General features: G+C 33.9%; 1 protein-coding gene across 2 annotated transcripts in view; it reads right to left on the bottom strand.

Annotated features, from left to right (window-relative positions):
- SRBD1 (S1 RNA binding domain 1) overlaps nucleotides 1–13,962 on the bottom strand; it is a 215,896-nt gene that overhangs the window by 92,250 nt on the left and 109,684 nt on the right. For both annotated transcript variants that reach the window (XM_015112279.3, XM_077959633.1), the window contains exon 15: nucleotides 6,686–6,777. In XM_015112279.3, coding sequence (XP_014967765.2) covers nucleotides 6,686–6,777 — 92 coding nt within the window. The remainder of the gene's footprint in view (nucleotides 1–6,685; nucleotides 6,778–13,962) is intronic.

Raw genomic sequence — 13,962 nt, 5'->3', positions numbered from 1 at the left:
ACATATTTTTTTGAGATATAATGCCATTAGATTCTTAACACACTATAGTGTAAACATAACTTTTGTATGCACTGAGAAAACAAAAATGTCATACAACACTTTTATAACTCCTATATCCAGGCTTTAGAGAGAGATGGTGCTACTTTCCTGCCGGCAAGATAATCAAGAATGAGTTGTTTAGTAGACAGTAATAATGCAGAGCTCTAGGTTGAGAATGATCAAGCCGACAATAGATTCTTGAAAGTAAGAGGGAGATAGCTCAGGAAAAGGGAGTCTAATGAATTGCTGATAAAGATAATTAAGAGGGAGGAAGAGTTATGGCCCAAAACTTAGGGAACGTCACATTTTGAGACAAAGAAGAAAAGGAGGAAGTAAAAAAAGAGGCAGAGAATAAGTGATGAGGACAGCAAAGTAATAGAAGTCAAAAAGATTTCTGGAAAATGTTAAACATAGTTACACGCGTCCCACTTTTTATTCTCAGGTATACGCTCAAGAGAAATGGAAACATTATGTCCATATAAAATGTTATTCATGAATTTTCATAGCAGCCTTATTCGTAATAGCCAAAAATGTTAAAAAAAAAAAACAAACCATCAACTGATGACTAAACAAAATCTTGTATACCTATACAATAGAATGTTATTTGGCAATAAAAAGAAATAAAGGGCTGATACATGCTACAGCATGTGGAATCTTGAAAACATTACGCTTAAGTGAAAGAAGCCAGTCACAAAGACCACATATTGTATGATTTCTTTTATATGAACTGTCCAGAACAGGAAAATCCATACAGAGAGAAAGTACATTCATGTTTGCCAGGAGTTTGGGTGGTGAGTGAAGACAGTAATGGAAGTGATTGCTAATGGGTATGGGCTTCTTTTTGGGATGAAGTTATAAAACTAAACGGTGGTGATAGTTGCACAGCTCTGACTATACTAGAAAACACTGACTTGTACACTTTAAAAGGGTAAATGTTATGTTATGTAAATTATATCTCAACAAAGCTATTGTTTTTTAAAATGTAGTATGTCCAAATGTATGCCAAATACTATTTTGCCCACATATAATGACAATAGTTTGCTGTTTCACTACTATTCACCATTGTTCAGAAAACTCTAGTTGATGCAACTTGACAAAAAGGGAAGATATAAATATTGAAATGACATTATTTACATATGATTATCTACCTAGAAAACCTAAGCAAATCAAATGAAAAAATATCAGAACTAACAAGATTCCAATTAGTTGGGTAGTTTCAAGACACACAAACAAAAACTGATGCTTCTACCATATGCTATCAAACCAATAACACAGGAGTTGGGGAGTGGAGAGAATGAGGAGATGCTGGTCAAAGGGTACATACTTGTAGTTATATGTTAATAAATTACAGAGATCTTATGTATAGTATGATGAAATTAAAATGTAATAAAAACAATAAAACAATCGATTCATGGATAAAAACCTATTCACAATGTTAAACATACACACACACACACACACACACACACACATATATATAAAAACAACCCATGAATAATAAAAATAAAACATGCAGAACAGGGATGAAAGTGGAAATTTTACAGAATTTCACTCTATATACTATAGACTTTTACAAATACAGTCATCCTGTATCCTTGGGTGATTGGTTCCAGGATCACTGCAGACACCAAAATCTGTGGATGCTCAAGTACTTTATATAAAATGGAGTACCATTTGCATAGAACCTACACACACCCTGCCATATACTTTAAATCACCTATAGGTTACTTATAATACCTAATACAATGTAAATGCTATGTTAATAATTGTTACACTATATTTTCAAATCTATATTTTTTTATTGTTGTATTTTTTTTTAAATACTTTCAATCCACGGTTGAATCTGTGGGCACATGCAGAGGGTCAACTGTATTTATTAAATGGCTTTAAAGTTCATTTGCAAAAAAAAAAGAAATACTATGAAAAATGCAATTTAAAAAAATTAAAGCAAGGCATATTATAAGCCACAGAAATTGAGAGTTGCATTGTGGTAGGCTACACAGACCAATGAAATGAGAACATAAAGTACATATAGGGATTTTAGAGGTTTTTTTTATAAATGCTAATTTATTAAATGGTAACATAGCTCAATGTATAGAGGAAGACAATTAATATGGGATAATAATACAAAAAGTTAAGCATTAGAGAAAAAAATTACACTTGATATGCCAAAAGTTGGGAAGGGATCCCAGACTGAGTAAAGATTATCATCCTAAAAGACATGCAACCAGAGCTACTTCCTATGGATAAGTGGTTGAGTATATAACTTGCAATGCCCACATACAGTAACCTTGAAAGCAACATTTCTCTTCACTCATAATATGTCTTATATCCAAAGAAAAAGAATGTCATGGGTTTTGGCCTTTCAATTCTATGAAATATCTAGAATCCTAAAGCTTCTGGAGCAAATCAATTTATTTGCTTAAAAGACTATAGTGAACTGTACTCTCTTTAAAATTTGTCTCATCCTGTTATCTAGCAATATTAGACATCTGTATTTTTAAAGTCCAATATTCATCTCATTTTATCCTTCCCCTTGACGTCAGACAGGAACAGAGGAAAATAAGCAAAATTCCCCCACGTTGTCTTTTTCAGCCAACAACTCCAAATTAGAATTTTTTCACTATAATGTTTATTAAAATGTAGTTTTAGCAGTCTTGATGCAAATCTATTATAATCTTGACCCTCTAAGTAATAATTACATTTTTGAACAAGAAGCTGAGAAATATGTTGAACTGAAAAAAATTTTCTGTATCCTCACTGTAATGGAGGTAGACTGAAGGTTACCCAACTAGTGTAAACTTTTCAAAATTCATAGATGATGTACCTAAAAAGGGTGACTTTTATTTTATGTAAATATATCTCTAAATAAATAAAATATTTTTTATTTCTTTGAGAATGTTAAACTTTTTCTTCTGTCTTCATCATCTCTATTTCCTCCAAGTAGTTTTTTTTCTTCCCTAGTGTATTTTGGCATCTGTTTTTAATATTAATAGTATAAGTTTTCATTACATGTTAGGTGACCTTTGACTGTCCACCAGGGGCAGGATGCTAAAACAATGACATTAACTGCTTTGCCCAGTGGTAAGGCTTATCAACTATGGCTTTACTTTGGGTGCTGTGGCCATTTCTTTGTGGTACCTCTAATCTCAAGTTTCTTCAATGTTGTCTCTTGTATTGGCAGAGTCCTCTTATCTGCATAGATTGATTCCTCTCTAAGATCTCTACAACTGCATGTAAATATTTCCTCAACTCCCCTTTACTTCAGTAGCATCCCCACTCTCATTTGTAAGCTGTGTCCTCCTTTGTAGAATCCTTCTGTTTAACCCTCTCCAGAGAACAAATCCCCAGTCTTCTGCAAAGGTAGTGAAAAGACAGTTCCTCAACTGTTGTGGAAGGGGATGTTAATTGCTGTTGTTATTTTATTGAGGTGAAATTCTTGTAACATATAATTAACTATTTTAAAGTACAGAAATCAGTGGTACTTAGGATACTTGCAATATTGTGCCTCACCACCTCTATCAAGTTCCAAAACATTTTCATTATGCCAAAAGAAAACCCTGTACCCATTAAGCAGTCACTCTCCATTCCTGTCTCTCCCCAGTCCCTGACAACCTCCAGTCAGTTTTCAATCTCTACACATTTGTCTATTCTGCACATTTCATATAACCATACACTATGTGGTCTTTTGGGATTGGCTTTTTTTTATATATGTTGGCATGACATTTTTGAGGTTCACACGGTGTTGTAGCATGTACCAGTACTTCATTCTCTTTATGGCTGAATGATATTCTATTGTATGGCTGTACCACATTTTGTTTATTCTTTCATCATGTGAGTTGTTTCCAACTTTTAGCTATTGTAAATAATGCTGCTATAAGCACTTGCATACAAGTATTTTGGTTGAATACCTGTTTTCAATTTTTCTGGCGACATGTGTAGGAGTGAAATTGCTAGGCCTATGTTTAATTTGGTCTCGTTGCTTTTTAAACAGACTTTCAACCAATACTTTCATTTTCAACCCAGCCTCAACCCTCTCAGCATACTTCCAAAGTACTTGGCACCATTTCCTGAACCTATAGGGGTTGTGTGATCCATCCTAGGTTAGTTCTGTATTTTCTACAATGCTATCTCAGAATTCAACATTCTCAAGTTGACTAGGTGACTTATTGCTCATCTATCCACTTTAAGCTTCAAATCTTGTTGTTGTTGCTATCTGTTCTCCCATTCCTTTTATCTTAGTAGGTTTTATCTTAGTAGGTTTATGCTTTCATTCTATCATGTCATTTAAATCAATTTCAGAAGGAGAGAAGGAATAAAACATACACTCAATCTTCCACTTTAAATCCATAATAAACAGTTTAATATTACCCATCTACTATATCCATCCAATTTAAAGGCCACATACAATGCATCATGGGGAATTTAAGCATATATATAGAAGACAACTTCTATTTTCAGTAAGCTGATAAACTGGTCAATGAGATGTAGTAATGAGGGTCATTTTCTTACACATGCTTAACATACACATGAATGCTGAAGTTCTGTTATATTCTTATACAGTAAACATTTAGAGGACTTAAAGGTAAAATCCACACCTGTAGGTAGCTCAGATCTCACATAAAGTAAAAAGTCACCCCTGGCATCAATCACCAGGAAAAAGAAAGACTCTCAATGAAAAATAGGAATTGAAAAGAAAGTGGACTCTAGAAAACCAAGAGTAGAGACTCCAACCTCTTTGAATATTTGACTCCAGGACCAGACTCAAAAGTGTCTAGGTATATATTAAACATGGTCATTGCCACATAGAAGTGAGCTAAGACACAGAAGGAAGACACAGATACTTAAACTGAATCACACACCGAAGACATAGCAGACTTTGAAATTAGAGTAATTAGAACCATACAATGATTTTCCATTTTATTATCCTCTATTTTCATAGAGTCTTGTTGAAACGTTGTAATTCTGTCTCACCTATAATACTGTGACAATTATTTACACACATGGGCCAGTGGTTAAGAAGAAACAGCAGTCTCTTCAGCAGTGGGAGGCCTGAGGGATTGTTATCTCTCAGAAAATATGGTCTAAATATTTTTTCCAACACACTATTGGGAGATACTTTCTCAGTGCCAACTTGAGAAATTCTGCATTTTATTTTTTTATAAATGAAAGTGCCCTTTTATCATAGAAATTAGGTACACAAATATTATGTGCACATTTACTGGTTATCTGGCCTCTTTAAGCCTTAGTTTCCTATTTTAAAAGTGGGGATAATAATAAATATCTCACAGGGCAATAGAGAGGATAAAATAATCTTAGTAACATACCACAATGTTTCACATATACTAAGTGCTTAAAAAATTACTATTAGTAGATCCCAGTATGACTACTTTTCTATTCCTTCTGCCATTATTATTATAAGGCAACCACAAAAAGAGTACATGGTGAGGAGATAGAAATCACGCTGAGCTGCTGTGCTAAGCAGCAGCTTCCCAGGAGAAGCAAGATTTTTAGCTAGGATTTAAGAAGATGATCATTTTAGAGAGTGAATTATGTCATGAAACAACTGAAGGGAAACTACAAGTTCTTTTGGATGTAAGAACACTTTTAGATTTAGATTAATGTAAAAATTTCATATATATCTCTCCAGGTATAAATTTCAAGAACAGCCAATGAAATCTGATGATAATATTTAAGGAAAAAATTAAATAACAGGTCCATTACTAACCAAGCGGTCTAAATATTCACCTATTATACAGAAAAATGCACTGACCTGATCTAACATATTATGATACCAACTGCTTTCATGAGATGCATCAAAGTATCTTAATTTCTTCACACACAAGATTTTGACTATTCCCCATTACAGAAATCAAAGCAATCAAATACAACTAAAACCAAAGCAGGCTGTTTTAAGTAAAACATGATCAAATGACAACTCTATTAGCAAGACGAGAAACTAGCCATTTGACAAATATTTGGCACTAAACTGAAAGTCTGTGTACATTCATAAATTTGTATTACAAATATTTTGTTACTATATTACTTTTTGCCAACAAAAAGCTTTAATAATATTTTGTAACAATAATAAAAGATCTTATTGAGACAGAGTCTCACTCTGTCGCCCAGGCTGGAGTGCAGTGGCATGATCTTGACTCACTGCAACCTCTGCCTCCTGGGTTCAAGCAATTCCCTCCCTCAGCCTCCTGAGTAGCTTGGATTACAGGCCCCTGCCACCATGCCCCACTAATTCTTGTATTTTTAGTAGAGATGGAGTTTCACCATCTTGGCCAGGCTAGTCTTGAACTCCTGACCTCATGATCCACCTGCCTCGGCCTCCCAAAGTGCTGGGATTACAGGCTTCAGCCACCGCACCCAGTCTATTATTTTTATTACTGAACTCTCTGGCATTTAATGTTGCTAAAGACTTTGTGGGTTAACTTTGCACTATAGAATAGTAGTGTTCTTTAAAATAGTACAATATTCTTCCTCTTCTTTTCCATAATCACTTTCTTTCTAATATGCCAATTCTTATGCATGTAGTGTAACTTTAAATTTTCTTTGATATTTAGAATATTTAGCATGCCACACATGCTGTCCAAAATATCAAAATCACATGTTTTTGTGATGGTTCATAGTTTCTTACCTGCACTTCTCAAATTAGGGTCCAGTCCTGGCATCTCTTTGTTAGCTTCAGGGCTGACACTGTAGATTGATGCTCCTGCTTCACTGACGATACTGAGAAGACAGAAAAAGGGGAATATCATTTTCCAAACTTCCTGCCTGGTCAAAGAAAATAAAGGAATGAAACCAGGCATTACAAGGAAAAAAAAAAAAAACAAAAAAACAGGGCAAAGTGTTCTCTTCATATCTCAATGATACTGACAGCATCTGATATTTCATTAATATAAAATGATGATGCAGTGTTTGTTTTTTTCACATATGAAATACACAGACTTAAATCCATAATGAATTCAATCAGTTGCTTTCTCTGTCACTGGTAACAATAGATGGTTTACAGATTGATACAATGAATACTCTCCCATGATGCCAACGTCAAAATTTTCAGAATGCACTTAGCCTCTCCTGTGTTTATAATCCATATTGACTGACATTTATGATTCTTATCTGGATGAATCATTCTAAGGCATCTTGGAGAGCATATGGACATATGTGTGCATATGTGCACATGCAGACATACAAAAAACCACCATCATAAGCACTGTTATTGTTATTACCTGGTTATAATTTACAACCACAACATGGAAAAAAAAGGGGGATCAGACAGGATGTCATCCGACTTTTCAGGAGGGTCTGAAAATCATCATCCTTTCAGTGAACTTAAAGCCTTCCACTCAAGCAGGTGTTAATTCATTTCATCATTTATTTAATCAAATAGTCACACAAATCATTCTCTTTCATTCTCTTCCTTTCTTCTTTGGCTACAAATACCATAGAAACCGCAATGAAAATACTGTCTTACAGCTGACATTTGTATGGGGATTGCCATTTGTACAGCTTATCAGAAATTTTTACATTAGAGTTCTCCTTTATGATATGACATGCAAAGAAACATCATCTATTCTAAGTACACACAATACATGTGGTTCTACACCACGTGACCATGTAGGTGTCAATATTCAAAACCAGAAACATGTTAGGACTCACTTTTTAATCCACTCTTAGCAACCTCCCTCTTTCTCTGCTCCTCAGTATTTACTTCAATTGTATGAGGCAAATTTAACGGATGACATTTAACATATTGCCCCACTGTAACAACTGAACATTGAGAAGTATAATGTGGAAAAGTTAGTTTGCTATCCCCATCTTTGGAGAATTCTTGAATAAATGTTTATGACAAATGTAAGCCACCATAACTTGAAAAGATTATTCTGGGGAATGTGAGGACTTCTCTTTCTGAAACCAAGATCTACTATCTTAAATTTAAATAGAAAAAAATAAACACTACAACTGAAAAGCAAGCTGCTCATCCTGTTTTTCATCATCACCATCATCATGATACAGTAAGAACTAACTGAGTGCATATTATACACAAAGCAAAAAAACACTTTACAGACATTATCTCATTTAACAGAGTAGGTTCCATTTTGGGGATAAGTAATAAGCCCAAGATCATATAGCTGGAAAGGAACTGAGTTAGATTTGGACCCTAACCTGCTTGATTTCCAAGTCTGAGCCTTAACCAGCACAACCAGGTAACCCTTAAATAGTTTCTCAAACTCTCAATAAAATGAGAATTCATATTTTTGTGCCAAACAACAAATGCAACATATTTTCTAAGGAAGAGCTATTTTCCTAAACAAAAGATCCAGAAGAACTCGTCTCTTTCTTCTTTTACCTTTATCTTAGGTCAAAAGGTAAAGTGGATTGTTTACTTATCTAAAGCAGAACTTAAGGACATATAGGAGTCAAAATGTGTTCCATAATTTCAGAGACCAGCTTTAAAATTAAAAGATAATATTGCTTTTTCTCCAAAATAAGATTTAGATTATGCTTATCTTCTAATAATATAATGATCAAGGAGAAAATGTAATGTTAAATAAAGCTTGCAGTGAAGAAAATGTAGTGTGACATAATAATGTGATGTTAAAACTAACTTAAGAAGTGATTTTTTCAGTTCCATTATAGTGGCATTTCCTAACTGGGGGCCCTTGGACTACTGGGCAGGGAGAGGCAGGATTAATCAGAACTGTACGTAAAATGTTTGTGTTTATATACATTTCCCCCCTAGGAAAACAGGCTCTAGCATTCATTGACTACTTAGAGAAATTCATGACCCCCTGAAAGGTTAAGAAACGGTACTTAACCCAGGATAAGAATATTTAGCAACCAGCTATGGAAAATTCAGTTTTAAATACAAATCAACATTCAATCTAAGAAAGTCTTTTCTAAAAAGACAGAGTATCCATAAAAGTACAGGCTAGACCTATTATTAAGAGAAAAGAGTATTTTTTAAAATATCACCACAGATTTATTTTCTATCACTTCCAGAAGCCTCCCAAGTTACAACAATTTAAATAAAAGGAACTTAAATGGTAAATAAAAATTCCAATTAACTGTGGTTTTTAGCAACTGGGTACCTGAGAATTTGCCGGGCTCTTGGAGGTTATAATTTTCAATAGACTGAGGGAAACTATGGCAAAGAAAAACACTCAGATAATAAATATTCCTCCAAATACCATACTGCCATTTCTTTTAAACAGAGGAATATAAAACAGATGTGACACATTGCACCCAAAGATTTTGGATTAACATTAATATTAAATCAATACAAAATGTAGTAAATTTCATATGCTTTAGTTACTGAATAATAAGTGTCTGACAAACAGTTCAGTGCTCAGCATAGATCAGAAATCTTAAAAACCTAAATGAACAGAAAAACCTCAACATTGAGTACTTCAATATAAAAACTTTAAGGACCAAAGAAGTATATGTGACAAGAATTCATGAAACAAATCAAACTGGGAGAGGTGATGATTTTTTTCCAGACGTTGTTAAGAACAAAAGCTATAATACCCTCCTTTTTTCATTCCTATTTAAGAGTTCAAGAACAGACACTTGCCGAAAATATACTAGATTTACAAAAACACTTTCTGTTTGATGGGAAATTTTCCAATAAACTATTGGGAAATTATTCCAATTATCTCTAATATATTTTGAAGAAAGCAAAAATGAACTTTATATAAAATTCATACATCTAACGATTTAATATTACATTTCACGAAACAAATTTCTCACCAGTACAAACAAATTAGGCTCAAAATTCTAGCAATTTGATTATTTTATGTATTTTGCCATGAAGCAAATAAGACTGAGCAGAATTTATTATTTGGGGGGATTTTAACTGCCACAGTTGTAATTCAACTCATTATTTACAGATTATTACAGTACTCAGAAGGCCCTTCAAATTGCTATAGTTGAGACCTTCACCTAAACCAATACATTAGTATTTCAAGCTTTAGATATAAGAAATTACACTTCAGAAGCTACCATTGAATTTACATTTTACCAGATCTATAATATGACAATTCTCTATAATTAAATTGATAATTAAAAAGATTTTATTTAAGCACTATTTTTAGGATTTTTATTTTAAGGAAACAAACCACACACTTATAAACTAAAAAGCAAGTAAAGTACCTACAATATCAATGCATTCACTTTCGTATTTTTTGACAAAAACCTTATGAGTTAAAAATGCTAAGTTTTATTTAATTAATTTATTTTTTTGAGACAGAGTCTCGCTCTGTTGCCCAGACTGGAGTGCTATGGCGTGATCTCGGTTCACTACAACCTCCACCTCCCAAGTTCAAGTGATTCTCCTGCCTCAGCCTCCCAAGTAGCTGGGATTATAGGCGCCCACCACCATGCCCAGCTAATTTTTGTATTTTTGGTAGAGACGGGATTTCGCCATGTTGGTCAGGCTGATCAGAATCCCTGACCTCAGGTGATCCACCCGCCTCAGCCTCCCAAAGTGCTGGGATCACAGGCATGACTCACCATGCCTGGCACAAAAATGCTAAGTTTTATCTTAGGTAAAATTCAATGGTGTTACTTACATAAAGCGAATCATTAATCAATATAATTTGTTTTCTTTATAAAAGATGTATGTTTAAACAACAGAATTGATATCGCTACAGTTTACAAGTCTTTTCTACCATGACAGATTGTAAATTGATGGACCTTTTAAAACTAGGTTTCCCAAAACATTTCTTACAGTGACTATTCATTCTGACAGTAAGGAATGTTATTATCATTATTATATTTTGCCAAATTGAGATGGGAAGGTGAGATTATTTTCATGAGAAAGAAAAACTAGTTTTTTTTTTTTTTAAGCTATTGGGCTAACAGTTTTCACATTCATTTACAAGATTTCATGAAGACTCTGCATGAATTTCTTTTCTTCCGATTTCTCAAATATGTAAATAACTTGGTTTTTCTGATTTTAAAATTACATGCCTTCTTATGTTAACAGAAGAACTTAATTTAAAGGTAATTTGCTTAAATAAAAATGCAGTTATTTAGTAAGATACCAAAAATCAACTGGGATATAATTTCTCAATACTGACTGATATGTTTTTAATTCTTTGCAAAAGTATATTAGAATTCTTCAAGTTCTACAAATATCTAGCATCTTCCTCTTTTCCTTCCTTCTGCCTATCAAAAACAAATGTATTAAAAAGCTACTATGCCAAATGCCTAGCTCATCTCAAAGTTTTAAAAATAATTTATCTAAAAAACATTCTTCCAACTTGTCAGACTGAGAAACGTATCATGAGAGATTAAATGACTTGCACTAGGTTTCTCAACAAGTAATAGAAAGCACTAAAAACATGAACCAACCATAAATCTTAATTATTTGCATATGAGATAACCTGTTCTGAAGTATCAAAAGAATAACTGTTTGTATTTTAGGGCTAGGAGACAAGGCCAAAAACTAAACTACCACAAATAATAAGGGTTCTAAGATTTAATGCTTAAAGGGTACAGCTTACTTCTAAGAAAATATCAAAGCAATTTTAAATTCTTTTATTTAATGATGAATTATCATTTCAGGGATTCTCAAATGAGCAATATCTAGTCACCTTAAAAACTTAGGTAGGGCCGGCACGGTGGCGCACGCCTGTAATCTCAGCACTTTGGGAGGCCCAGGTGGGTGGATCACCTGGGGTCAGGAGTTCAAGACCAGCCTGACTAACATGGTGAATCCCGGTCTCTACTAAATACAAAAAATAAAATAAAATAAAATAAAAATAAGCTGAGCATGGTGGTGCATGCCTGTATTCCCAGCTACTCGGGAGGCTGAGGAAGGAGAATTGTTTGAATCTGGGAGGTGAAGGTTGCAGTGAGCCAAGATTGTGCCATTGCAATCCATCCTGGGCAACAGGAATGAAATTCCATCTCAAAAAAAAAAAAAAAAACCTTAGGTAATCTAGTGAAGAGGACATAGGGAAACAAGCAGAATCATGCCCTGTCAAAGACTCTCAAACTGTAGAACTCTTGGATGGTAAATTGAAAATCAGATCAAAAATCACAAGAATGTACATTCTCTCTGAACAAGCTATTGTATTTTTAACAATGTATGTGAATGAAATGTAAAAATTCAAAAAAATTAAACCGCACTATTTATGATAGCACAACTGTGACTAAAACAAAGTGAAAAAAATGCCTATCATTAAAGGGTTCATTTAATTACACTGTCATTAGAAATTATTATTATAAAACATTTTTATCTTATGTAAAATATTTATGATAAATTATTAAGTTAAAACTGGGTAAAAGAAAAAAACAGAAGGCTTATGTAACATGTTAATAGTATTTAAACATGTATTATTACTTTAATTGTATTCTTGTTTCTTTAAGTTTTTCTGCAATAACCATGTAATACTCATATGTAATCAGAAAAGGTTTAAAATGTAAGAACAATTATTAATTGGACAAGGAATCATATCAGATAATGGCCAACTTTTTTTTTTAATCTACCAAACTTTCTTTTAAGGTTATTAAAGTTATTGTGAACTTAAATCTGGGTAAACACTATCATTTGTAGATCTCAAGCAATGACATTTTATGACATCATTATGATAATATAAAAGAAAGACAGCTAAGCAGAAAAGTTCTGCAAGAGTAAGTTCTCAACTTTTACACACAGGCCATATAAGAAGCAAATGAATGATTAAAAAAAAAATCTTATAAGAAAATACATATTATACATCCTAAAATTTCACTTGGTCCTTTCCCTCTTGAATTTTACTTGGCCTCCCAAGTTATCCTTCATGATCACTAAGGCATAATCAGCTCACTATCTATAATATAAAAGATGTGAGGTGACACAGCAGTATGCCAGGAAAGTAGTATGTATGAAAAAATACTAAGGGCAAAATATGGTGAGGCAGAAAAAGAGAAAGAAAACACACAACCTCCTTATTTCAATACCAAAGGAGTTTACCTTTGGATACGTAACACTAGCACCATCTGGTGGAGGACAAGTTAGAAGCAATTCTTCAATTACCAGTGTTTTGTTTTTGTTTTTCTAAGTTTGTTATGTTTCAAAAAAGATGATCATCTTCCACAGAGACCAACTCTAGCAGTGGTACAGTTATCACACAAAGGATCCATACCAAGCCTGGGAGAATACAAAAAGTCTAACAACCAGAGGATCTAAGTATACTCCCAGATGGACATCCTATCATATCTTAGCTACAGAGCAATCTTTCAAAAGAACAGAATTCTCTTGGCTACTTCTCTTTTGGTGCCCCATACCACAGTGATGAAAAGAACACTTTACAACCACAAAAAAACCTAAAATGGACAGATCCGAATTACCAACTAAAAAGCAGAGCTTTAATTTGGACTTTGGGATTCCAAACTTCACAGAGATGACAAACTCAATGGTACCTTCAAATGTCATCATGGGGAAAAGCAAATCAACAAACTGAAGGACAAAGAAGATGGAAAGTTTGTCTCCTATTTGTAGATTAAGTCCCTCTACTGAGGCAGAAGAAATTTCGACAAAGAATGGCATGAGCAGAAATTGTCGTTTCCCATTACCTTCCACAGTAAGCATCTCACTATCTCTCTTCCCTCCTTCCCCGCATTCTGCTTTTCTTTTTCAAAATCCCTCTTTTAACTTTTTTCTCCACCTGTATCTGATACCAACATAAAGCTGTTATAAGTACTGCATGGCACCACTAAGGGAACTGAAGAAAAAACCTGCCACAGGACCAACTACAAGACCTGCTGCATAAGTGGCATTAGACTAAGCAAGAGGCAAGGGCCTGGTTGACTCTGGGACAGGAAAAGCAGGCTCACAGAGAGGAAGGAACAATAACTGTGGAAGAAATCATTATTTGCAACAGTACTATAAACATTTCAGGTTCACCGCTAACAAGATACAAAACC

Source organism: Macaca mulatta, chromosome 13, assembly GCF_049350105.2.
Source record: "Macaca mulatta isolate MMU2019108-1 chromosome 13, T2T-MMU8v2.0, whole genome shotgun sequence".
NCBI classification, from domain to species: Eukaryota; Metazoa; Chordata; class Mammalia; order Primates; family Cercopithecidae; genus Macaca; species Macaca mulatta.
The sequence above is the reverse complement of the archived record's forward strand: the minus strand, read 5'-3'. Positions and strand labels throughout refer to the sequence as shown.